The 26713-nt window shown below is 49.8% G+C and overlaps 2 protein-coding genes across 5 annotated transcripts; both read right to left on the reverse strand.

Annotated features, from left to right (window-relative positions):
- Positions 1 to 83: 83 nt before the first annotated feature.
- LOC138843054 (SLAM family member 8-like) lies at positions 84 to 7957 on the reverse strand. Of its 2 annotated transcripts, XM_070077502.1 has the most exons (5): positions 7176 to 7957; positions 5639 to 6031; positions 2823 to 3119; positions 1137 to 1274; positions 84 to 246 (listed from the first exon to the last, which is right to left on the reverse strand). In XM_070077502.1, the coding sequence occupies exons 1-5, from the start codon at positions 7645 to 7647 to the stop codon at positions 233 to 235; spliced, it is 1314 nt and encodes a 437-aa protein (XP_069933603.1). In that variant the 5' UTR covers positions 7648 to 7957; the 3' UTR covers positions 84 to 232. The 2 variants fall into 2 exon arrangements, with proteins under 2 accessions (XP_069933603.1, XP_069933604.1); XM_070077503.1 differs by lacking the exons at positions 84 to 246; positions 1137 to 1274 and adding an exon at positions 1994 to 2201.
- LOC138850522 (uncharacterized) lies at positions 7869 to 26713 on the reverse strand. 3 transcript variants are annotated; one of them, XR_011390351.1, is made up of 7 exons: positions 26098 to 26713; positions 19799 to 20191; positions 12780 to 13076; positions 10748 to 10918; positions 10453 to 10544; positions 8908 to 10170; positions 7869 to 8747 (listed from the first exon to the last, which is right to left on the reverse strand). XR_011390351.1 is itself a non-coding variant. In XM_070077501.1 (6 exons), the coding sequence occupies exons 1-6, from the start codon at positions 26636 to 26638 to the stop codon at positions 10078 to 10080; spliced, it is 1587 nt and encodes a 528-aa protein (XP_069933602.1). In that variant the 5' UTR covers positions 26639 to 26713; the 3' UTR covers positions 7869 to 10077. The 3 variants fall into 3 exon arrangements, 1 of the variants encoding a protein (XP_069933602.1); XR_011390350.1 differs by having other exon boundaries at positions 7869 to 8404; positions 8535 to 10170; XM_070077501.1 differs by having other exon boundaries at positions 7869 to 10170.

Genomic DNA, 26713 nt, shown 5'->3' on the forward strand with positions numbered 1-26713 from the left:
GGAGCCCTATGCAAGGTCTGCAAAGGAAGTTTCAGGCCACTCCTTTGCCAGTTCCCAACCACCCACATTGCTTCCATCATCTTCCAACTCAGGATCCAGAACTCAGCTCCTCCAGCGCGGTCAATGCCTCCACAGTATCCCCACACTGGGTCTCGTGCTCTCAAAAAGACACACACCGGTGACACAGCAGAGGCAATGGGGGACTGGCCTCGTGTACAGTCAGGCAGGCACCCTATGGGGAGGCACCTGGAAGAAAAGAGTCAGGAGTCACGGTAATGCCGAGGGAAGAGCCCTCACCAGGCGGGTGTGAGGATCCTGAGTGCGAGGGCAGCTTGCGAACACAAGCAGAGGAACTCACAGGCCTGGGGTGCCTGAGAGCTGTGGCCACCAGGCCAGGCGAAGACAAACCAGGATACTGGCGCGGGCTAAGAGCTACAAAGGAAGGGACCTAAAGGATCAGGCTCAGATAGTAGGTGTCCTAGGCATGGCAAAATCTGCTGCCGCCAATCTGATGATCTTCAAGGCCAGACCTAGATTTCTGGCCTTGTTGTGGATGTTAATGATAGGTTCCTTGTTGTTCACCTCCACCCTGAGAATGCAAGTCGGAGGGCAGGTGGAGCAGCTGAGATAGAGAGGCCCCAGAGAAATACCCACAGACATGCACCATTTGTCAATTTCCCCAAAGCATGGGGCACCATAGTGATCAACTGTAAATTCTATTAGTGCAAACTCCTAGTGCTACAAAACAGTGAAAAGAGAATGGAGACAGAAACAGCAGGTTTCTGAGTTCAGGGGGTCCAGGGCTAGGCAGTCAGAGACATGCAGGTGTCCAGGCTGGTCACACCTGCCAGCTCTCACCTTCTCCTGGCCATCCTGAGTCTCCTCCTCCATCAGCTGTGCAGAGTGGATGCCACCTCCATCACCCCTGCGGTCCCACTGCAGGGCTGCCCCTGCATCACACACACTGAAGGTTGATCCTATTCCTGGGGGACTGTAACCCTCCTCATGTCATGGACCCCAGTTCATGGTCACCCCATCATCTCCGCAGCAGGCCCACTTCCAGGCAGCAAAACGCAGGTGAAGGGACCTCCATGGAAGGAAAGGGATAGGGGCCTGAAAGAAGAAAGGCAACCTGCCTCTTCCAGTCTCCTTCTTCTTCCTCCCACGGGTCCTCCAAAGGAATAATCCAGCTCCCAGGATCAGCAGAACAGCCAGAAGAGTGCCCCGGATTACTTGCACAAGGCAAGCAATGGCCTGTCCATGCGAGTCTGTTTCTGTCACACAGGGAGAATAAATAAGGATTAAGGGAGGAGAGAAATTGAGGTATCCATTGCCAAGAGGAGACAGAGAGAGACAGTAGGTGGAGAAGGTGGAAGGGACCTGGCTCAGAAGCTGAAGAGGGAGGAGTGTGGAAGGTTCACTCACCGATGACCAAGTTCCTGTTGGTGCCAGGGGAGCTGAGATGCACAAAGCCTGGTCCCTCCCCTTGGCTTCATCACCAGGGAGGGAATGCTGAGAAAATAACACTGGTCTCCTGACGGAGACTGTGGCTCAACAGAGATGCGTTTCATTTCTTTGATTTCATATGTTTTTGGGATTTGAGAAAGAGACTGCTCCCATGCGTTGATTTACTGCCCCCTGAGGCCCACAACCAAAGCCAGGAGCTGAGAACTCAACCCAGGTCTCAGGTGGGGGTGGTTGAGAGCTGATTACTTGAGCCATCACCTGTTGCTTCCCAGGGTCTTTACTGGTAGGAAGCTGGAACCAAGGGCCAGATCCGGGGATCGAACGTGGGCACTCTGAGAGGGGGAACAGGATTAGAAGCAGCCTCTTAACCACCAGGCCAAATGTCCACCCCTGCAACAGCCTGTGTACTGTATACACAGCCTTCAGGGGGCCTCAGAGAGACGGTGATGGGTAAACTGAGTCATGAGGGAGGGGAACCCATCCTGTTCCCAAAATAGTCAGGCTGTGCAGTCTGATAACAAGGATCACCACATTTGGGAAACAGCTGTGTCAAAATGCCAGTGTCAGGGTTTCCCAGGAGAAGACGGACAGGAGCCAGGTGCAAGGGGGGCCCAGGGGAGGTGGGAGTCTAAGTGCAGAGGTTCCTGTGGTCATGGTAAGTGTTCAGCTTCAGCTGAGACCCCAGGACAGATGTGGGGAGAGGCTGTAACAGCGACCTTGATGTATCAAAGCTCCTAGAATAAAAGGTTAGAGAGAATAAGATTCACTCAGGATTGTAGATCGTTCATTCATTCATTCAATGAAACGCCATTTGGGAGATACTGTGACCAAAAGCTATGCACAGAAAAAGAATTCAAAGAGAAAAAGACATGACTCCTTTCCTTAAGGTATTCTTGCCTATGGAACATTGAAATACACAAATGGATTATTACCACTTTGGGTGGGATGGCCACGGTCTGTCCTTAAAAGAAGCCTTAAAACTCACCATAGCAGGACACTTTCAGATTGAACTACAGCAAGCAACTCAGTGTGAGGTGTGCTAGTGAGGCCAACAGCATGGGCAGAGGAACATCTGAGACTGAACCCTTCAGGGAGTCTCTGGAGGTCAGTCCCAGAGAGCACACGGATGAGTGACACAGTCTGATTTCCTTCTCCAAAGACAACGTGGACCCACATGAAGACGGGTGGGGTGGGGGGTCCTGGCAGGCCTCCCTGCGTGGGGGAATGTTCAGAAACAGGAGTGGGCTGGGACTCCCAGACCTCTGTAGGGGGTCCAGGTAGAGAGGGTGGCACTAAACGTGGCAGGGAGAAAAGCGTGAAACCCGCAGACCCAGTGCTGTCTCAGGCACACTCACCTGGGACACAGACATCACCCAGGTCCAAGGTGGCGCTCTTCTGGTCCCCCTGGTTGCTGACCACACAGGTGAGGCTGGCGTTGGGCTGACTCCGAGGCAGACTCACAGCCAGGGTCCAGGAGTTGTTGGCTGGTCCTGGTGCCCCTCCCTGCTTCAGCTCGCTGGGGGGGCCTGTGCTCTCCCAGGTCACGTTCAGCTGCTCTGTGGCCCCTGTGGCCCTGCATTGCAGGGTGACGTTGCACCAGCCAGATGTGATGGACGGTGACTCAGCCAGGATTTGAGGAGCAGGCACTGGCTCTGGGGCAGGAGGAGACAAACACATGGGATCTCACACATGTGGAGCACATCACAGATCACTTACTCTCACCATGACCTCATTAAAGCCCATGCAGCTTCACAAAAGATAAATATTGAGCAAATGACAGCAGGAACAGTAGCCACTAAGTTCACACCCAGATCTCCCTAGAGTGAGCAATTGGTAAAAAGTTCCCAGGAAACAATGAAGACAAGAAACTATGTTCAGGCCAGCGTCACGGCTCACTTGGCTAATTCTCCACCTGCGGTGCCAGTACCCCGGGTTCTAGACCCGGTTGGGGCTCCGGATTCTGTCCCGGTTGCTCCTCTTCCAGTCCAGCTCTCTGCTGTGGCCCGGGAAGGCAGTGGAAGATGGCCCAGGTCCTTGGGCCCTGCACACGCATGGGAGACCGGGAGGAAGCACCTGGCTCCTGGCTTCGGACCGGCAAAGCACGCAGGCTGAAGCGGCCATTTGGGGAGTGAACCAATGGAAGGAAGACCTTTCTCTCTGTCTCTCTCTCTCTCACTGTCTAACTCTGCCTGTCAAAAAAAAAAAAAAAAAAAAACCAGAAAGAAAGAATCTATGTTCAAGGATCCATTGTTTCTAGGAAAGTAGCATCATTCCAATACAGGAAGAAGCCAGGGACAGAAGCTGAGATGGTGCCTGGGACTGCACGACCCTCGTGAGGCAGGCCAGCAGGAAACTCCGGGAGGCCAGAGAAAGGCCCATGCCTTCCGCGTCTGCGGGAGACACAGTGGTAGTGACCACAGAGGACAGCTCCGAGTGTGGTCAGAACATGAAACTGAACTTGGGGTGCAGACAGGAAGAGAGGAGGCAGAGTCACAAGGCAGTCTTAGAAATCACACGGGACCCAAAGTTGCAAAAGCCACTGTGCCCATGGCAGGAAGTTTCCTTATGCAGAGAGAACTTGAGGGATGGAAAGTGTGGGCAGATGGGTTTCCTAGGAAACCTTCCAGTGTGAACTCTCTCCACCACCAGTCCAGGCTTTGAGAGCTGAGTGTGGAGTCTGGTGTGAGTGGGGTGGAGCTGGTATGGAGGGAAGGAGGGGGTGAGGAAGGTCTTAGAAACACGAGAAGTCTACATGTCATAGCAGCACAGTGACCCGAATGACATCCATCTGATCATCAGTGGACCCCGTCAATCTGCCAAAGTGGGTACATCCATGTGGAATCAAAGTAGCAAATAGAATTAAGGTGCTAATTAGCTGACAATAACCTAAAAATTTTATTATTCATAAGAACAAACATATTCATAAGGGTCTTCAGAAGTGGAAGACAAAAAAAAAAAAAAGACAAGTCAGGGCATGCAATTCGAGACTGATCCACCCTTGCTAGTTTACATTAGGAAGTGGCCACGCACCAAGGAATGCAGGCAGCAAGGAGAAGAGAAAGGCAGGAGGAAGGATTCTCCGTCAAGCCTCAAAGAGGAACACAGTCCTGCCAGCCCAGTGAGACTGTCTCAGATTCCTGACCCACATCACACTACTATGTGGCAATTTTTACAGCAAAATAATAATAATACAGGCCAGCGCTCTGACACAGCAGGTTAAAGCCCCAGACTGCAGTGCCGGCATCCCATATGGGCACCAGTTCGAGTCCTGGCTGCTCCTCTTCTGATCCAGCTCTCTGCTGTGGCCTGGGGAAGCTGTGGAAGATGGCCCAACTCCTTGGGCTCCTGCACCCTCATGGGCAACCTAGAGGAAGCTCCTGGCTCCTGGCTTTGGATCAATGCAGCTCCGGCCACTGCGGTCTTTTGCGGAGTGAACTAGCTCATGGAAGATGTCTCTCTCTCTCTCTCTCTCTCTCTCGCTCTCGCTCTCACTCTCGCTCTGGATCTACCTCTCTATGCAACTCTTTCAAATTAATAAAATAAATCCTTTTTAAAAAGAAAAGAACAATAATAATATAGAAATGAAGTGACCATGTAAAAATTATTGTTGTTGCAAATGCCTCTAAATTTTCAAAAGTTGTGTTTTCTCCCCTAAAATGTTGAAGTGATTCTGCCCCACTGTGAATCTCAGCTCTGCTCTCTGTTGGTGGTGAGTATGCTCTGTTTTTTAACAAAAGACTTATTGATTTTTGATTTATTTGAAAATCAAAGTCACAGAGAGAGAGGGAGAGACAGAACTTCCATCTGCTGTTTCACTCCCCAAAGAGGCACACGGCCAAGCCTGGCCTGGTCGAAGCCAGAAGTGTCATCTGGGTCTTCCACGTGGGTGCAGAGGCCCAAGCACTTGGGCCATCCTTCACCACTTTCCCAGGTGCAGCAGCAGGGAGTGGATCAGAAGCGATGCGCTGGAACTCTAAATGGCACTCTTATGGCGACACAGACAAAGGACTTTATCCACTGTGCCACAGCACCAGTCCATGCTTCATTTTAAAGCAAAAAATGCACACTCAAGACAGTGACTGATGAGACCCTGCACAGCAGGCCTAGGAGACGCTCCTGGGCACAGCAGCAGGAACTGTGCCAGGGGTTCCAGACAGGGGCTGTCACTTACCATAGACAGTGAGGCAGAAAACCTGGGTAGATAAAAGTCCTCCAGTGAATCTGATCTGAGCCCGATACTGCCCACTGTCCTGTGAGGTCACATTCTCAATCACAAGGGACGTCATGTTGGGCACGTGGAGCCTTGGTTTGTACTTGTCCTCGAGGCTGACCCAGGTTGGAGAGGCTGCCCCACTGGGGACCAGCAGGATGACTCTGTGCACTGACTCAGGGCCAAAGCCCCACGAGATCTCCTCCAGCTTCTCTCCAGGAGCCCATCCTGGATGCTGCACCACATGGAACGACACGGAGCCCCCTCGCGTCCCCTTCACAGGAAAGTGGAGTCCAGAATCCAGAATCCCGGAGCCACGAGCTTCAGGGCTCTTGTCCAAGGTGCTGCAGATGCCTAGGGGGTTGCAAAGAGGAAATGTGAGCATTTTCTCAGCAGAGCAAATGAGAGAAACTCAGAAATTCTTTCTGATTAATCAAATCCATCCAGTAGAAACCCTTGATTTAGGAAGGCAACCTAAATTTCATGGGAAGCAATTCTGGGAGTAAGTGCCGGATCGGATGGAGTTAACATGAACAGGTGATTTGCCCTCAGTAGGCTTCAGTGTCTGTGCCTGCCTCATAACGACGGCATGAGCTGCATGAGAGCATGGGGCAGGTTTCCCAGCACACACTGAGTGCATTATTGCAGAGGGCCACTCTTTTTTTAAATAATTTTTTTTATTTGACAGGTAGCGTTATAGACAGTGAGAGAGAGAGAGAGAGAGAAAGGTCTTCCTTCCGTGGCTTCACTCCCCAAATGTCCGCTAGGGCCGGCGCTACGCCGACCCGAAGCCAGGAGCCAGGTGCTTCTTCCCGGTCTCCCATGCGGGTGCAGGTGCCCAAGCACTTGGGCCATCCTCCACTGGAGGGTCACTCTTAAGCAGCCTCCAAGGACCCTCATTCGTCAGAGGCACACACCGGGCTATCCCCTCCCAGACAACGGCAACACCAAGAGATCAGAACACAGCCAACATGACTCCAGGTGTGTGAGACTATAAAGTAACGATTGTAGGGCAGAGTTTCCTGAATCTTATTGACAAACATTTCAGACCCCATCTCCAGGAGATTAGTAACCTCTCCCAGAAAACTGGTACTTTGTTTTTTCACGCCAAACAGCAGCCATGGCACAGACTCTCCACAGTGTGTTTGTCATCCCTGGGTTGATGGGACCTTTCTCTGTTCAGACGGTTTCACCTGACAACACACGGGACACAGCCTGCTCTGATCTGACACCATGGCCCTGGAAAGAAATCCCCTTCTGTTGCCAAAAGTGACATCTCTGTGTCCCCACCATACTTGCCAGCAAACACCATCTCTTCCTCTTCCATTTCCATCAACCGCAGCCCTAAACAAATGTGCTACATCTGTCAGGTTTAACCCCACGGTTTTATCTTCTTCTTTCCCAGAGAGTAGCTCCCAGAACCCTCCCTGGACTGCAGGGCCCCACCTACCCCAGCCCCACCCAGTCGCCCTCCCTCCCAGGGAGCCCAGGCACTCACTGAGGAGGGGGCTGAGGAAGGCCAGCAGCCCCGAGGCCCAGCAGAGGTGGGGGGCTGCTAAGCAGGGCCCCATGGCAGCTCCTGCCAGCTGATCAGCTGCAGAGGAAGCATCAGAAAGGGAAGAGGCAAGAACAGGGGAAAAGTTTACGCTCACAGAGCTCATTTGCTCTCCGCACCCCAGGGGCGGGGCCCTGCAGCACTCAGGGTGCAGCAGGCAGGCCACCCACCAGGCTCCAGACTGCCCAGACCCGCCCTGCGCATGGAGCAAGCAAAGCAGATGGCAGTGATGAGCTGAGCCAGGACGGCTACCACCGCTCAGACAGGACCCTCCTGCAGACGCAGCAGCTGGGTTCTCACACACACGGCGCCTGCCCCCATCCCTGCCCTTACCTGCTTCCTGGGCTGACATCCCACCACCATCCTGCCACATCCTGCCTGGGATGTGAATCCTCCCTTTGTCCTGCGCATCCATGCCCTATATGCTACCCACCTGTCAGTCAGTTAGCACTCAGGTTGGTTACCAACTGCTGTAACACTGCGTGTGGTACCTGTGTTCCAATGACCGCTATGTGGATGCCCAGTGCTGCATCACGATGCCTATCATGAACCTCACTTCCCGTCATCCAGTAAGGATCGCATCATCTCAATCCATCACCAGAGGACCAGCACAGCGCAGTACGAAAGATAACACACTCATAATATTTTTATTACACTGTATGTGTATTGCAATAATTTTTCTGTTTTATTGTGAGCCATTATTTTCAATCTCTTTCTGTGCTTAACCAACAAAACTTTACTATAAGTAAATGTATACATAGGAAAATATGTATAATATTTATATAATAAAATATATGTAAAATACCCTCACATAGAGTTTGATACTCTGTTCTTCCACACATCCACGTAGGTTTTGTAAATTTTTAAATTTTATTTTTTGATTAGTTTTTAACAGATTCAATGTGATTTGTAGGCGCCTGTATACATCCAAGTGGATATTTCAAGTAAATAATTGGATTTTTTTAATTTTTATCTATTTGAAAGGCAGAGTTACAGAGAGGCAGAGGTAAAAGAGAGAGAGAGAAGTCTTCCATCTGCTGGTTCACTCCCCAGATGTTAGCAACATCCGGAGCTGCGCTGATCGGAAGCCAGGAGCCAGGAGCTTCTTCTGGGTCTCCCACGTGGGTACAGGAGTCCAAGGGCTTGGACAATCTTCCGCTGCTTTCCTAGGCCTTAAGCAGAGAGCTGAATCAGAAGTGGAGCAGCCGGGACTCGAACCAGCTCCCGTATAAGATGACAGCACTGCAAGCGGCCGCTTTACCTGCTATACCACAGTGCTAGTTCCAAAAGTTGAATACTTACAATGTGGAGTCCAGAAGATGGGTGCAGACCAGAAACTTCAGAGTACCCACCACCTGTGTGTTCAGCCATGAGATGATACAACATCCGTGTTTTGTTGTTGTTACTGTTGTTGCTGACCATCTAAGGTCCAAAGGCAATGTGAGGCTTGAGTGGAGAGTCCCCAGTTCAGACCTCCAGGCCAGGAAGGATCATGGGAGAGCATCTGGTTCACACCTGCATGTAAGGAGAGCCAGCACCAGAGAGACGATCCACCTCCATGCTCTGGCTTTCCATCTGCAGAGCCCCTTGGGATGCACAGTAGGGCAACCCAGGTCCTCCACACTGAGGGGTGCTTGCCTCCTTGATCTTGACTTCCCACAAGGGGAATACATGCCTGTTGGAGCTGCAGATTGGTCCAGAAGGATGACTCATAACCAACACAAGACAGACGACCACAGGGGCCCTAGTGTGGTCCAATGTGTTCAGGGAGGTCGACGTGGGAAACCCCTTTAAGAAACCATTGCATTCCTGAGAGGCTTCTTGGAACAGGTAGCGTGGAAAAGAGATTTGGACAGGATGCTGGGATTTCAGCAGACAGGTGTGAGTATGAGCTGGAATCATAATTCTAGACAGAAGTATGCAAGTAAGCAACGAGGTCAACCTTGATTTTGGGTCAAAAAGGCTGTAGGGCTTGAGGGTCATGAGATGAGGCTGAGCTGGCTGGGTCACAGCTTCCCCCAGCATCATCCAACAAGCTCACAGCAGCCCTACCAAGGGGCCCTGGGTAACACAGCCCACCATTCCCATCACCATGCACCCATCATAGGTCAGGGTGAGCTGAGGCTGTTTTCCTAAAGGTAAATCCGGACTCGGCTTCTCGGGATCACTCTTTGGGAAGGGCCAGGGATAACACTAATTCCTCTTCCCACTCCATGGGAAGGTGGGTGTGGGCCCCGAACTGGGGCTGCAGCAGAGTCACATTAGCACACATGGCAAAGAAAAAGGACTCAAGCCTAGGTATACAATGTGCAGTAGACAAAGCCAGCAACACATACACACACACACATTGCCCAACCCTCCAAGGGAGCCCAACGCAAGGTCTTCAAAGGAAGCTTCAGGCCAGTCCTTTGTAGGGCCCCAACCACCCACACTGCCTCCATCACCTGCTAACCCAGGATCCAGACCTGGCTCCTCCAGGGCACTAACATGTCGCCAATGTCCTCATGCCAGAGCTCATGTTGTCACAAAGACACCAGTGACACAGCAGAGGCAGAGAGGATTAGCGATGCCCATAGCCAGGAAGGTCCTCTATGGCAGGCATCTGGAGGAAAGGATCATGGGTCATGGCAATGCCAGAGGAAGATAAGGATCCTGAGTGGGAGGGCGGCCATGGAATGTAGCAGAGGAAGTGACAGGCCTCGTGTTCCCAGAGAGTGGTGGCCACCAGGTCAGGCTAAGGCAGAAGAGGGCGGCTGCTGCTGGACAACTGCTACCAAAGGAAGGGATCCACAGGCATCAGGCTCGGAGTGCAGGTGCCCAGGAGTGCCAGTTCTGCCTTCTCCTCTTAGATGACCTTCATCCCCTGGCCTGGGCTATGGATCTGACTGTAGACGGTTGTGATAGACTCCTGTTCTCCCAGATGTTGCCTACCGCCAGCCTGTGGATGAAGGACAGAGGGTAAGTGGAGCAGCTGAGGGATAGAGAGGCCCAGGGGACCTGCACAGAGTGAATACCTATGGACATGCATGGTTTGTGGATTTCCCCAAAGCACCCAACACCATACTGGTCAACTGCACATTTGCTTTTTTTAAAACTATTGATATAATAAAAGACTGAAAGAACAGTGGAGACCACTAGCTGATCCCTGGGTTTGGGAAGCCAAGGCCAGGCAGTCAGAGACATGCAGGTGTCCAGGCTGGCCACGCCTGCCAGCTCTCACCTTCTCCTGGCCATCCTGAGTCTCCTCCTTCATCAGCTGTGCATAGTGCATGCCACCATCATCACCCCTGTGGTCTCGCTGCAGGGCTGCACCTGCGTCATACACACACTGAAGGTCAGATTTGTGCCTGGAAGACTGCAACCCTCCTCGTGCCATAGACCCCAAGTTCATGGTCACCCCACCATCTCCTCTGTAGGGCCCACTTCCTGGCAGCACCTGGATACCCCAAAACTGTATGGGGTCCTCTAGCAGGGGAAGGGAAGTATCTTGGCCTGAAAGCAGAAGGGCAACCTGCCTCTGTCAGTCTCCTCCTCCTCCTTCTGCCTCTTCTTCTTCTTCCTCTTCTTCCTCTTCTTCTTCCCACGTGTCCTCCAGAGGTATAGCCCAGCTCCCAGGATGAGCAGCAGAAGAGCCCCCAGGACGCCTCCCACGACGCCAGCAGTGGGCTGTCCCTGGGAGTCTGCCTCTTTCACACATAGAGAATAAAGGAGGGATGAAACGGGAGATAAATTGGGTAACCACTGCCAAGGGGAGACAGAGAGAAAGCAGGTGCAGGAGACGGAAGGGGCCTGGCTCAAGAGCTGAAGTGGGAGGAGTACAGAAGAGCCGCTCACCATGACCAGGCTCCTGCTGGTGCCAGGGAAGCTGAGATGCACAAAGCCAGTTCCACCCTGAGAGAAGTTCATCGCCAGGGAGGGAATGTGAAAAAATAACAATAGCTTCCTGACAGATTGTGGCCGCAGCAAAGGTGGGTTTTCATGTTTTATTTGTTTGTTCTTGAGAAACAGTGACAGCACCCATGTGTTGGTTTACTTCTCAGATACCCATGGTTCCCACTAAAGCATGGAGCTAGGAAATCAGTCCAGTTCTTCAGTGTGGTTGGCAGGCACCCAATTACTTGAGCCACCATCTATTGCCTCCCAGGGTCTTTGGTGGTGGAAGCTAGAATCAGGAACCAAAGCTAGGAACTGAACCCAGGTATTTCTACAATGAAAAAAGACATCATAACCATGCTCTCACCCCCTAGGCCAAATGCCCACCCCTGCAACAGCCTTTACACTTTCTGCTAGTGCTCCAAGGAGGCCTCCCCAGAGGAGGTGCTGGATAAACCGAGTCATGAAAAGGAGCGGGAGTTTCCCAAATATTCAGTCTGTGGCAGTCTGATCACAAGAACCATCACTTTTGGGAAGTAGCAGTGGCAAAATGCCAGAGCTGGGAGTTGCCAGGAGAAGGACAGGCAGGGGAAGAGACCAGGGAGAAGTGGGTCAGAAGGAGGTGGTTGGAGTTTAAGTCTAGAGGATTTTGTGGTTATGCTAAGTGTTTCTCTTTAGCTGATACCACAGGACAAAGTGGAGAGACTGTAATAGTGGCCCTGATTTACCAAATCCCTCCTGCAGCTCCGGGAGGAAGGGTTGAGAGAATGAGATTCACTTGGGGTACAAAGTCATTCATTCATTCAATGAAACACATTTGATGAGCAAACTTTGACCTTGGAAAGGAGTTCAGATAAAGATGTGACCCCATCCCTTAAAGTGCAATAGTCTATGGAAGAATCAGATACATAAATAGATTATCACTACTTCATGGGGGTTGGTCACGGACAGCTCCTGAAAATAAATGAAGCCTAGAGGCTGGCACCATGGCATTGTGGGTAAAGCTGCCACGTGCAGAACCAGCATCCCATATATGTGCCAGTTCCGGTCCCAGCTTATCCACTTTTGATCCTGCTCCATGCTAATACTCAGAAAAAGCAGTGGATGACGGCCCAAGGGCCTGGGCCCCTCCACCTACGTGGAGACCCATAGATGCTCCTGGCTCCTGATTTTGGTCTGGCCCAGAACCTACCAATGTGGCCATTTGGGGAGTGAACCAGTGGATGGAAGATCTCTCCCCCCACCCCAACACTGTCTTACAAATAAATAAATAAATCTTTACAAAAAAGTGAAGCCACAAAAATTCATCATAAGGGTCACTGTCAGGAAACTACAGCAATAAGTTCAGTGTGAGGTGTGCTAGTGAGGCCAACAGCATGGGCAGAGGAACATCTGAGACTGAACCCTTCAGGGAGTCACTGGAGGTCAGTCCCAGAGAGCACATGGATGAGTGACACAGTCTGATTTCCTTCTCCAAAGACAACGTGGACCCACATGGAGACGGGTGGGGTGGGAGGTCCTGGCAGGCCTCCCTGCAGGGGGTAATATTCAGAAGCAGGAGTGGGCTGGGACTCCCAGACCTCTGTAGGGGGTCCAGGTAGAGAGGGTGGCACTAAACGTGGCAGGGAGAAAAGCTGAAACCCACAGACCCAGTGCTGTCTCAGGCACACTCACCTTGGACACAGACTTTACCCAGGTCCAAGGTGGCGCTCTTCTGGTCCCCCTGGTTGCTGACCACACAGGTGAGGCTGGCGTTGGGCTGACTCCGAGGTAGACTCACAGCCAGGGTCCAGGAGTTGGGGGCTGGTCCTGGTGCCCCTCCCTGCTTCAGCTCGCTGGGGGGGCCTGTGCTCTCCCAGGTCACGTTCAGCTGCTCTGTGGCCCCTGTGGCCCTGCATTGCAGGGTGACGTTGCACCAGCCAGATGTGATGGACAGTGACACATTCAGGAGTTGAGGAGCAGGCACTGGCTCTGGGGCAGGAGGAGACAAAAGCATGGGGTCTCACGTGTCTGGAGCACACCACAGGTCACACGTTGTCACCATGACCTCACTGAAGGCCAGACATTGCCCTACAAGGAAGGCGGGAGCACGTTACAGACAAAACACAATTTCCCAGAAGCTAAACATTGAGCAAATGACAGTAGGAACAGTAGCCACTGAGTTCACACCCAGAGAAAGGCCCATGCCTTCCGCGTCTGCGGGAGACACAGTGGTAGTGACCACAGAGGACAGTTCTGAGTGTGGTCAGAACATGAAACTGAACTTGGGGTGCAGACAGGAAGAGAGGAGGCAGAGTCACAAGGCAGTCTTAGAAATCACACGGGACCCAAAGTTGCAAAAGCCACTGTGCCCATGGCAGGCAGTTTCCCTATGCAGAGAGAAGCTGAGGGATGGAAAGTGTGGGCAGATGGGTTTCCTAAGAAACCTTCCAGTGTGAACTTTATCCACCACCAGTCTAAACTTTGAGAGCTGAGTGTGGAGTTTGGTGTGAGTGAGGCAGAGCCGGTGTGGAGGGGAGGAGGCGGGGAGGAAGGTCTTAGAAACGTGAGGATTCCACATGTGGTAATAGCACAGTGACCCAAATGCCATCCACATGATCATCAGACCCCATCAGTGACAGGTTACATGGCAAAGTGGAATTAAGGTGGTGAATACCATTAAGGCTGTTAATCAGCTGACATTCCCATATGGAGATTATTGTACTATTCATGGGGATCAAGCCTAATCCAAGGGTCCTCAGAAGTTGAAGTCGGAAATCAAGCAAGTCAGTGGATACAAGGTGAGACTGACCAACCCTTGCTGGTCTGGGGAAAGGAAGCCATGCTCCAAGCAATGCCAGCAACTGACAGGAGAGGGAGAAATGCAGGACAAAGGATTCCTCCTCCAGTCTCCAAGACAAACACAGCCCTGCCAGCACAGTGAGACTGTGTCAGATTTCTGACCTACATCACATAAACACAATGCATCTGTGCTGTTGTAAGCCACTACTGTGGAGTAATTTTTAAAACACTAAAAAACTAATGTGCAGGGGCCAGCACTGTGGCATAGCAGATAAAGCCACTGCCTGCAGTGCCAGCATCGCATATGGGTGCCGGTTTGAGTCCCAGCTGCTCCACTTCTGATCCTGCACTCTGCTGTGGCCTGGGAGCCGTAGAAGATGGCCCAAGTGCTTAGGACCCTGTACCAGGGAGGGAGACCTGGAAGAAGCTCCAGGCTCCTGGTTTCAGATCAGCCCAGCTCCAGACGTTGTAGCCATTTGGAGAGTGAACTAACAGATGGAAGATTCTCTCTCTCTCTCTCTCTCTTTCTCTCTCTCTCTATTTCTCTATCTCTCTCTCTCTCTGCTTCTGTCCCTCTGTAACTCTGCCTTTCATGTAAATGAGTAAATCTTCAAAAAAAAAAACTATACTTTAATACAAAACCTGTTAAAAACAAAAAAAAAGGGGCCGGCACCATGGTTCAATAGGCTAATCCTCTGCCTGCGGCGCTGGCACACCAGGTTCTAGTCCCGGTCGGGGCACCGGATTCTGTCCCGGTTGCCCCTCTTCCTGTCCAGCTCTCTGCTGTGGCCCAGGAAGGCAGTGCAGGATGGCCCAAGTGCTTGGGCTCTGCACTCGCATGGTAGACCAGGAGAAGCACCTGGCTCCTGGCTTTGGACTGGCGCAGCGCTGGCCGCAGTGGCCATTAGGGGGTGAACCAACGGAAAAGGAAGACCTTTCTCTCTGTCTCTCTCTCTCACTGTCCACTCTGCCTGTCAAAAAAGGGGGTGGGGGCACTATGTAATGATTAACGGATCAATTAAACAGGAAGATGTGACTATTATAAACGTATATGCACTTAATTACACGGCATCTGGCTTTTTTAAAAAAAGTTAATGAATCTGAAGGGAGACATAGAATCCAATATATAGTAATGGGGGACTTCTATACCCCACTTTCAAAAATGGACAGGTAAACCAGACAGAAAACCAGCATAGAAACAACAGAGTTAATCGACACCATAGACGAAATGTTTCTACAGAACTTTCCTTCCTACATTTGCAAAATACACATTTTTCTCACCAGTGCATGGAACTTTCTCTAGGATAGACTACATGCAAGACCATAAAGCAAGTCTCAGCAAATTCAAAAAAATCAAAATCATACCATGTGTATTCTTGGACCACAATGCAATGAAGCTGGAAATCAACAACTCAAGAATCTCTAGAACATATGTAAACTCATGGAGACTGAACAACATGCCCCTGAATGAACAGTGGGTTATTGAAGAAACCAAAAGAGAAATCAAAAAAATTCTAGAAACAAATGAAGATGACAACACAACATAGCAAAACTTATGGGATACAGCAAAAGCAGTGTTAAGAGGAAAGTTTATAGCAATTGGTGCCTATGTCAAGAAACTGTAAAGGCGCCAACTAAATGAACTTTCAATGTATCTCAAGGACCTAGAAAAACAACAGCAAACCAAACCCAAAACTACTAGGAGAAAATAAATAATTATATTAGAGAAGAGATAAACAAAATTGAAACCAAAAGAACAATAAAAAATATCAGCAAAACAAAGAATTGGTTTTTTAAAAAATAAACAAAATTGATACACCATTGGCCCAATTAACCAAAAAAAGGAGGGAGAAGACCTAAATCAATAAAATTAGAGATGAAAAAGGAAATTTAACAACAGACACCACAGAAATAAAAAGAATCATCAGAAATTACTACAAAGAGCTATATGCCAACAAACTAGGAACCTTAGAAGAAATGGATAGACTCCTGGACACATACAACCTACCTAAATTGAGCCATGAAGACATAGAAAACCTAAATAGACCAATAACCGAGAAAGAAATTGAATCAGCAATAAAGACCCTCCCAATAAAGACAAGCCCAGGACTGATGGCTTCACCACTGAATTCTACCAGATATTTAAAGAACTAACTCCAATTCTTCTCAAACTATTGAAAACAGTTGAGGGGCCGGGGCACTGTGATGCTGCGGGTAAAGCCGCTGCCTGCAGTGCCGGCATCCCATATGGGTGCCAATTTGAGTCCCAGCTGCTCCATTTCTTATCTAGCTCTCTGTATGTCCTGGGAAAGCAGTGGAAGATACCCCAAGTCCTTGGGCCCCTGCACCTGCGTGGGAGACTCGGAAGTAATTCCTGGCTCCTGGCTTCAAATCAGCACAGCTCCAGACATTGCAGCCAATTGGAGAGCGAACCAGCGGATGGAAGAATTTCTCTCTCTCTCTCTCTCTCTCTCTCTCTCTCTCTGTAACTCTGACTTTCAAGTAAAATAAATAAATCTTAAAAAAAAAAAAAAACAATTGAAAGGGAAGGAATCCTCACAAACTCTTTCTATGAAGAAATCATCGCCTTAATTCCTAAACTTGAAAAAGATACAACAGAGAAAGAGAATTACAGATATAGTTCCCTGATGATCATAGACAAAAAAAAAATCCTCAAAAAAAATACTAGCCAATCAAATCCAAGACACATCAGAAAGATCATTCACCTTGACCAAGTGGGATTTATTCCTGGTATGTAGGGATGGTTCAATATTAACAAATCAATCAATGTGATACATCACATAACAAATTGAAGAACAAAAAACATTATCTCAATAGATGCAGAGAAAGCATTTGATAAAATACAACACCTTTTCATGATGAAAACTCTAAGCAAATTGGGTATAGAAGGAACATTCCTCAACACAATCAAGGCAATTTATGACAAACCCAAGGCCAGCATCATATTGAATGAAGAAAAGTTGGAAAATAAAACAAAATAAAAAAAAATGATAGCACAGCAAACCAGCTCTGATGAAAAAAAAAGAAAAAAAAAAAAAGAAAAGTTGGAAGCATTCCCACTGAGATCCAGAACAAAACAAGGATGCCCACTCTCACCATTGCTATTCAATAGAATCCTGGAAGTCTTAGCAGAAGCCATTAGGCAAGAAAAAGTAATCAAAGGAATACAAATTGAGAAGGAGGAAGTCAAACTAACCCTATTTGCAGATGACATGATTCTATATATAGAGGATCCAAAAAAACTTCACTAAGAGGCTACTGGAACTCATAGAAGAGTTTGGTAAAGTGGCAAGATACAAAATCAACACACAAAGATCAACAGCTTTTGCATACACAGACAATGCCACAGGTGAGAAAGAACTTCTAAGAACAATCCCATTCACAAAGACTACAAAAAAATCAAATACCTTGGAATAAATTTAACCAAAGGTGTCAAAGATCTCTAAAATGAGAATTAAAAAACATTAAAGAAAGAAATGGAAAAAGGCACAAAAAATGGAAAAATCTTCCATATGCATGGTTTGGAAGAATCAGTATCATCAAAATGTCCATGCTAATGAAAGCAATTTACAGTTTCAATGTGATACCAATCCAAATACCAAGGATATTCTTCTCAGATATAGAAAAACTGATGCTGAAATTCATATGAAAACACAGGAGACCCTGACTAGCTAAAGCAATCTTATGCAACAAAAACAAAGTCAGAGGCATCACAATACCCAACTTCAAGGCACACTATAGGGCAATCATAATCAAAACAGCCTGGTACTGGTACAAAAACAGATGTATAGGCCAATGGAACAGAATAGAAACTCCAGAAATAAATCCACATATCTACAACAAACTTATCTTTGACAAAGGAGCTAAAATCAATCCCTGGGGCAAGGACAGTCTCTTCAACAAATGGTGCTGGGAAACCTGGATCTCCACATACAGAAGTATGAAAGAAGACCCTTACCTCACACCTTAAACAAAATACACTCACCATGGATTAAAGACCTAAACCTATGACCTATTATCATCAAATTATTAGAGAACATTGGAGAAACCCTGCAAGACATTGGCATGGGGGGGCTGGTGCTGTGGCATAGTGGGTAGAGCTGCTGCCTAGAGTGCTGGCATCCCATATGGGCACTGGTTTGAGTCCTGGCTGCTCCTCTTCTAATCCAGCTCTCTGCTATGGCCTGGGAAAGCAGTAGAAGATGGCCCAAGATGGCCTCTGCACCCACATGGGATACCTGGAAGAAGCTCCTGGTTCCTGGCTTTGGATCAGCCCAGCTCTGGTCGTTGTGGCCATTTAGGGAGTGATCCAATGGATGGAACACTCACTCTCTCTCTAACTCTGTCTTTCAAATAAACAAATTTTTTTTAAAAAATTAAACACTACCACTACTGGTCTCCCTAGATGATTTTTCATTTTAAAAACATTTAAAAATTAAAATTAAAAAAAAGGTACTGGCATAGGCAAGAGTTCTTGGAAAAGACCCCAGAGGCACAGGCAATCAAAGCCAAAATTGACAACTGAGATTACATCAAAGTGAGAAGCTTCTGTACTGCAAAAGAAACAATCAGCAAGGTGAAGAGGCAACTGACAGAATGGGAGAAATTATTTGCACACTGTGCAACTGATAAGGAATTAATAACCAGAATCTATAAAGGGATCAAGAAACTCAACAACAAGAAAACAAACAACCCAGCAAAGGCATTTTTCAAAAGAGGCAATCCAAATGGCCAACAGACATATGAAAAAATGTTCAGGATCACTAGCCATCAGGGAAATAAAAATCCAAACCACAATGAGGTTTCACCTCACCCCAGTTAGAATGGCTTTCATGCAGAAATCAACAAACAACAAATGCTGGTAAAGATGCAGAGAAAAAGATAGCCTAATCCACTGTTAGTGGGAATGTAAACTGGTAAAGCCACTGTGGAAGACAGTATAGAGATTCTTCAGAAATCTGAATTTAGACCTATCATATGACCCAGCCATCCCACTCCTAGGAATTTACCAAGGGAAATTAAATCAGCATATGAAAGAATTATGTGTACACCCATGTTTATTGTGCTCAATTCACAATAGCTAAGATATGGAATCAACCCAAATGCCCATCAACTGAAGTCTGAATAAAGAAATTATGGGATCTGTACACCATGGAGCACTACACAGAGGTTAAAAAAAAAATGAATTCTGGTCATTTGCAACAAAATGGATGAAACTGGAAAACATCATACTTAGTGAAATAAGCCAGTCCCAAAGGGACAAATATATGTTCTCCCTGACCTGTGATAACTAATAGAGCACCTAAAAGGCAATCTACAGAAGCGAAATTGACACTTTGAGAAGCAACAATTTTGAACAGCCCTTGTCTCCAATGTTGAGGAACAATTTTTTATATGACACTATTTGTTGAATTCTTTACTTAACATGGAGCTAATCAAATGTGTATAAAGTTAATTGAAAATAGATCTTAGTAAAAAATAAGAATGGGATTAGAAGAAGGAGGAGGAAGAGGGGTTGGAGTGGGGGTGGGAAGCTGGGTAAGGTGGGAAGAATCACCATGTTCCTAAAGTTGCAATTATGTTTGTATTTCTTAAATAAAAGGTTTCAGGGGGAAAAAATCTAATGTGCAAATGAAGTAACCATAGTTCTATAAAGAACAATCACTGCTATTCAAAACTCCCTAATTTTCAAACATTCTGTCTTCCTCTCCTGCAGTACCCAGGTGATTCTCCCCCTGCCCGTGTGGGTGGTGAGCATGCTCTATGTTCACAGGAGACAATGCACACTCAAGTCAGTGACTGATGAGACCCTGCACAGCAGGCCTAGGAGACGCTCCTGGGCACAGCAGCAGGAACTGTGCCAGGGCTTCCAGACAGGGGCTGTCACTTACCATAGACAGTGAGGTGGAAAACCTGGGTAGATAAAAGTCCTCCAGTGAATCTGATCTGAGCCCGATACTGCCCACTGTCCTGTGAGGTCACATTCTCAATCACAAGGGACGTCATGTTGGGCACGTGGAGCCTTGGTTTGTACTTGTCCTCGAGGCTGACCCAGGTTGGAGAGGCTGCCCCACTGGGGACCAGCAGGATGACTCTGTACGCTGAGTCAGGGCCAAAGCCCCACGAGATCTCCTCCAGCTTCTCTCCAGGAGCCCATTCTGTCTGCTGCACCACATGGAACGACACGGAGCCCCCTCGCATCCCCTTCACAGGAAAGTGGAGTCCAGAATCCAGAATCCCGGAGCCACGAGCTTCAGGGCCCTTGTCCAAGGTGCTACAGATGCCTAGAGGGTTGCAAAGGGGAAATGTGAGCATTTTCTCAGCAGAGCAAATGAGAGAAACTCAGAAATTCTTTCTGATTAATCAAATCCATCCAGTAGAAACCCTTGATTTAGGAAAGCAACCTAGTGCAATGCATTGGAAGCAATTGGGATCAAGTTCTGGTTCTAATGGGGTGTAACACTGAACAGGTGACCTGCCAGCCCTCAGTCTCCTTGCCAGTGAACCACATGAGATAACAGATACAGATTTTCTGGCCCACTGAGCGCATAACTGCAGAAGGCCACTTCTTGTTTGTTTGCTCATGTTTTTTTTTTGTTGTTGTTGTTGTTAATCTGAAAATCCCACAACCATTTTTTATTATAAAGTTGAACCCTGATCCTGGTGATTGGCTTACTAATAGGATTTCTGGTAGTAAGTCTGGGGTCCAAGGCCTCCAAGCTTTTGTACTCACGGCAGCAGGGGTCAGCACGGCTGGGTCCTACTTGGTGAGGATGACTTGGAGCTCCTTCTTGGAAGCTTCATCCATGTGTTTCTGGTAACAGGCCGCCAGGGCTGTGGAGATCAGCTGATGGCAGCTTAAATCTGAGCCACATGACCAACTACCCTTCACTTGGACACGGATTCCATGCCAGTGAACTGCTCCTTGCTCAGAAACAGAACAAGGTCCCTGTAGCTTGCACAGCAGCACACATGGCTCAGTCATCTCCAGGAGCCTCCCGTTCACCTTGATAAGTCCGTTGCCTTATGTGGCATATGTTATGGCTGTGGCTGTCTTCTTGCATCCAAAGGCCTGCACAGACTGTAGCAGACCTTGGACAGCATGGCTGTGGGTATAGGTCAGAGATCCTTCCAGAAGGCCACCACTGAAGTATCCCCCAAAGACTCCTCACTCATCATGTTCACTCAGGTGTAATTCCCTCCCTGGCTTGTGGTCTGCCCTGAGAGAGACTAGAATACAGCAGATGTGATGGGATGTCACATACGGACACAGATGTGCAGGTCTGTGACCTGTGTCTCCCTTGCACTCTCTTTGTTCCTCCTGCTGCAGAAAGCACCTGCCACGCTGTGAGCTGACCTGGGGAGAGGCCCATGTGGCAAAGGACCAAGGGCATCCTCTGGCCAACAGCTGGTAAACAATTGTTGGATATTCTATGTTGCATGCTGTCCAAATATAGAAGAGTGGGGACAACCATGGCCACTAAACATAAGTGTTCTACTGAATGTAAGGCCCAGAGAAGCAGCTTGTTTTTCCAAAAAGGGAAGGAGGGCAGTAGGACTTGCTGAGACGGGACTGCAGATGTCCCTGAAGCACCTTCCTGGGGGACTTTCATGAATAATTCTGATCAAAACAGTGTTTGTCCTTCTCCTCGCCTGCATCATGACAGGGGTCATGGAGAAAAAAGCGTGTATTTCCTCTAACCAGGCAGGAACTTCATGGGGCTGGCTGAGACTTTCATTAGCTGCCTCTATGTAGTGCGGCTGTGGCTTGCTTTGGTGGGGGGGGAGGGTTGTAGACCAAGTTCCCTCTTGGGGCAGAGGCAAAGGAACAGAGGAGCAGGTGCAGGAGCCAGAAGAGGAGCAGTCTCTCCTGGCTTAGATGACTGAGGAAGTGGCCACTGGGCAGCCTGGGATCTCCTCCTGAAGGAGCCCTAAACAGGCTCAGCATTGTCAGCCCTTCCAGGACACAGGAACAGAACAAGACAGGATGGGAGAGACAAAGCAGAGGCCTTGAAGTAGTCACAGAGAAGTTCTATCTGGGTGGAGGCACTGAACCCCAGAATGCTACCTGGGGGTGAAGGGAGGTGCAAGGGGTGATCTGTGCAGGGCCCAGGCCTTCCTGTGACAAATGAGTGACTCCCCCAGGGCAGTGCACTTGTGCTGGGTCCCACGGGGCAGAGCCAGACACAGTGCCCTGGTTTCCAGATCTCAGGATGCTGCCCCAGCTCCTCCACCCTTTCCCTGCCCTTCCAGAGCTCAGCCCCTCCCTGCTCTGTTGTCTGATCCCACGGGCACCGGAGCACCTGCGGGAGGAGCATCCTCCAGCCTCCCTCTTCTGGAAGTGCAAGCAAGGGCCTCCCAGGCTTGGCAAGAGCAGGCACTTCTGGGTAGTCAGTAGGGTTAAGAGCTGGCCCGGGCAGAATCCCCACTTCCTGGAGAGGGGGCCAGAGACACACAGGAGGCGCCAACCTCAGGCTGCCAGGGAGGAGCTGCCCAGAGACCGGATGTGAGCACAGCTGTGAGGAGCCTGGAGGGAGAGAGGGAGACGCAGGGAGCAGCAGGAGGTCTCAGTCCACAAAAGACGCTCATCCTGGAGCACCCATGGTTCACAAGTGTACAGTAGGCAAACTCTGTTAAAACCTCAACAGAAGGTACATTCAGGCAGAGTGTGAGCCCCCTAGGTCCAGCGACTTGTCATGAGTCTTGGTTACAGTTCAAAAGAGGTCAAGATCCAGTCTGAATTGATTTATTCCATGACAGTAACTTTTTATTTATCATCACACACAGCGAATTTACATTGGCTCAACCCACAAAGGTGGACTGTAGGTAAGCAGGGACTCTCTTGTTACAAGGTGAAGATTCCTCTCTTTAGAACTTGCCGGGGGGGGGGGGGGGCAGTGCTGCTACAGCACAACAGGGAAAAGCCACCTGCAGTGCTGACATCCCGAATGGGCACCGGTTCCAGTCCTGGTTGTTCCACCGCCAATCCAGCTTCCTGCTAATGCACCTGGGAAAGCACTGGCAGATGGCCCAATTGCCTGGGCCCCTGCAGCACATGGAAGGCCTGGAAGAAGCTCCCGGCTCCTGGCTTCAGATAGGCCCAGGTCCAGCCATTGCAGCCATTTGGAGAAGAAATCAACAGATGGGAGATCTCTCTCTCTCTCTCTCTCTCTCTCTCTCTCTCTCTCTCTCTGTAACTCTGCCTTTCAAATACAATAAATAAATCTATATTTAAAAAAAAAAAAAAACATGATTGGCCACAAACATTTTCTCTGAAAACTAGCCTACTGATAATTTTAGAAAGCTATTTCTGGGAATAGATAAGGACCACATAGATAAAGAACCAGGGATTGCACCAGGTTACCCCCAATGGCTAAAACCAACAGACCGTGTGTACATATCACCCAGGTCCAATCAACCTGGCGGATAGGATGCAGAGCTCAGTCCATTCAGCAGGTGTCTCTCCTGAGCGCTTTGCAGGCTTTTTAGGGGCGCTTTCTTCTCCCAAGGTGCAGTCAAGAACTTACTTAAACTCTGGGTGAGATCTGTTTGTATTGTTTACGCATCCAGCTGTGAGCTTCAGTCTTCCTGTAAGTAGGCAGAGCAATTTCCAGGGCAGGTCTCATTAATAGCACACAGGTCTGGCTTAATAGGACGCCAACCGTCTTGAGACCTTGAAAGAATGATGTTCTTTCTCGATCCTAGACAGCCTGGCCCTAGCATGAGAAATTCGAGGCCTCCTTTCTTCCCTCCGTCCTCTTTCTTCCCCTCCTCCCTGTCATTTCAGCCCAAGTGCTCTCTCCCCATTAGTCCACAGACGTCTCTGCGAGCTCAATTGCTGGTTTGGAATTAAAACAAAAACAATGGCAATGAAAGCTTTCCCACACTCGCCATCACTGGGTCTGCTTCCTCTGCAGGTATTTAATCTCCTCCTAGGCACCAAGATCGAGGAGTGTTACGTGTGTCATATATGCGATCCGTGCCCTGGCTGCCACAGGCCATCGCTCAGTTCCCCTTTTTGCACACCGCCCCAATTCCACACGGTCCTGAGGTCCCCGTGCGCAGTCTCCTGTTCCCTTCCACGTCTGCAGTGCTTTCGGCGCCAGGTGGATGTTTACATCTGGTGGCTGCTTCTCCATTTGTAAAGTAACGGTTGTGGGGCGCAGGTTCCTGATCGTGTTGGCAACAATCCACGAACCTCACCTCAAGGAATTATATTTAAGCCTCTCCGACGTGTGGCACCTTTGTTTCTATTGTTGTTTTCTCCATCATGAAAACTTTACTGAAAAACTGACACCAAACTAGGAGATCCCTGTTGTAGACCCTATAGACTTACACATAATTACATCATCTTGGTAGAGGCAGTAGAACTGCTGAGCTTGTAATAAGCTGTCTGTGAGGAAACACATGTGCAGGAAGCTGTGCGGCTCCCTAGCAGCTTTTTCTAAAGGAACAGCCTCCTGTGGGTGCGCCTTCCTCCCGAGGGCTGGCACGACAGACAGCCGATACAAACAGCCCCTGTCTGAGCATGGCTGCAAACCCGGGTAATCTTGCAGCCATCTGGATGATTTGCAACCATAAAAATAAGAATTTGGATGGCGCCAGCACTGTGGCATAGGAGGTAAAGCTGCCGCCTGCAGTGCAGACATCCCATATGGGCGCAGGTTCAAGTGCCGGCTGCTCCACTTCTAGTCCAGCTCTCTGCTATGGCCTGGGAAAGCAGTGGAAGATGGCCCATGTCCTTGGGCCCCTGAACCCACATGGGGGACCCAGAAGAAGCTCCTGGCTCCTGGCTTCGAATCAGTACAGCTCCAGCCATTGCGGCCAACTGGGGAGCGAGCCAGCAAATGGAAGACCTCTCTCACTCTCTGCCTCTCCTCTCTCTGTGTAACACTGACCTTCACATAAATAAATAAATCTTTTTTTTTTAAAATACGAATTTGGGAGCTGGCGTGCTGCAGTGGATAAAGTTGCCATCTGCAGCATCTGAATGCCATGTGGGTGACAGCTCACATCCCAGCTGCTCTGCTTCCAATCCAGCTCCCTGCTAATGCACCTGGGAAAGCAGCAGAAGATGGCCCAGGTGCTTGGGCCCCGATGCCCATGTCAGAGACCCTGAAGAAGCTCTTGGCTCCTGGCTTCATCCTGGCCCACCCTTGGTCGTTGAGCCATTTGGGGAGTGAACCAGCAGATAGAAGATCGATCTCTCTCACTTCTCTCTCTGTAGCTCTGCCTTTCATATAAATACATAAATCTTTTTTAAACATAATAAAAATAAGAATTTGGACCTTGAACTTGCCATTCCCTTTTTGTTTCCTCTTTTCCTCCTCCAAGGACGAGAGTAAACCTGTGGCCAATGGCACATTGGTGGTCCCCAAGCCCAGTGCGTCTCAGTGGCTCTGGCTACTTCCCTACCCGGAGCACAGGGAGGTCTGTTTTTTCCGCCCCCACAGCAGCCCATGGCACGCACTCTCCGCAGCCTTCCCTGGGGCGGCCAGCCGTCCTCCGTTCCCAGGGTTTCACTTGAGAGCACGCGTGACACAGCGTGCTCTGATCTGATGGCTGCGGGGCCTGAGCATTTAAGGGTGGGTGGAGGAGCAGCACACGGGGACGAGAAAGGGCACCCCCATCCTATGCATTTGACCCAAAGAGAACTTCTTTTTGACATCTTCAGGTGAAAACACACAGAGCAAGTCTAAGGGGAGCCCGAGACCTCCAGGACCCGCCTGGGAGGAGCTCCTGGAGCTGATCCCAAGCCCTGTCCACTCCTGCTCCACACCGGAGGAGCTTCCTCCAGCTCACAACCAGGACAGCTGCAGAGGCTGCGGGGACGCCCTGAGTTCCGAGAGGGGTGCCCCCCACAGCTTCACTTCCGCAGGAGCAGCCTTCCAGGCTGTCCCCATCTGTCTCTCCAGGCAGACGCGTCCTGGGAATGCAGCACAGGGGCCCCCAGGGCCCTGAAAGAAGTGGCCTTCAGCAGCCCCAGCGTCCTCACCCCCAAACGCCTTCTCCTTCTCTCTCTCTGTCCTCCCCAGCCCTAAACAAACGTGCTGCCCTGTCAGTTACAATCGCGCAGTTTTCACCTCTTGTTCCCCAGGCTGCAGATCCCAGAGCCCTCCCTGGACTGCAGGGCCCCACCTACCCCAGCCCCACCCAGTCGCCCTCCCTCCCAGGGAGCCCAGGCACTCACTGAGGAGGGGGCTGAGGAAGGCCAGCAGCCCCGAGGCCCAGCAGAGGTGGGGGGCTGCTAAGCAGGGCCCCATGGCAGCTCCTGCTGGCTGATCAGCTGCAGAGGAAGCATCGGAAAGGGAAGAGGCAAGAACAGGGGAAAAGTTTACGCTCACAGAGCTCATTTGCTCTCCACACCCCAGGGGCGGGGCCCTGCAGCACTCAGGATGCAGCAGGCAGGCCACCCACCAGGCTCCAGACCGCCCAGACCCACCCTGCGCATGGAGCAAGCAAAGCAGATGGCAGTGATGAGCTGAGCCAGGACGGCTGCCACCGCTCAGACAGGACCCTCCCTGCAGACGCAGCAGCTGGGTTCTGACACACACAGCCCCCACCTGACCTCCGCCGTCACCTTCATCCAGGGCTAGCAGCTCTGGCCCAGGTTTGCCTGCCTGCACCAGGACACAACTCACACTCACAGCAAGCCTGGGTAAGCCCTCCCGAGTCCCACCGCACTCAGCAAGGCGAATTTCCTTTCTGGTTTCTAGAATGTCAACTGTCATTTGCCTGAGTGAGGAGCTGTGAGCCAGAGAACAAAGCCCTCACTGGCCGGGAGGGCCTGGGGACCCAGAGGCTGA

The sequence above is a fragment of the Oryctolagus cuniculus genome, chromosome 7 (genome assembly GCF_964237555.1).
Source record: "Oryctolagus cuniculus chromosome 7, mOryCun1.1, whole genome shotgun sequence".
Lineage (NCBI taxonomy): Eukaryota > Metazoa > Chordata > Mammalia > Lagomorpha > Leporidae > Oryctolagus > Oryctolagus cuniculus.

Coding starts and splice junctions, on each gene's coding strand:
- LOC138843054 (XM_070077502.1), bottom strand. CDS start 7,647: ATGGATGCGCAGGACAAAGGGAGGATTCACATCCCAGGCAGGATGTGG. Junction 3,120..5,638: donor TTTCTGCCTCACTGTCTATG/GTAAGTGACAGC, acceptor CTCCTGCCCCAG/AGCCAGTGCCTGCTCCTCAA. Junction 1,275..2,822: donor GGGTGATGTCTGTGTCCCAG/GTGAGTGTGCCT, acceptor CCTGTGTGACAG/AAACAGACTCGCATGGACAG.
- LOC138850522 (XM_070077501.1), bottom strand. CDS start 26,638: ATGACAGTTGACATTCTAGAAACCAGAAAGGAAATTCGCCTTGCTGAG. Junction 20,192..26,097: donor CTTCCTCAGCCCCCTCCTCA/GTGAGTGCCTGG, acceptor GCAACCCTCTAG/GCATCTGTAGCACCTTGGAC. Junction 10,545..10,747: donor GGAGGAGGAGACTGACAGAG/GCAGGTTGCCCT, acceptor TGTATGACGCAG/GTGCAGCCCTGCAGCGAGAC.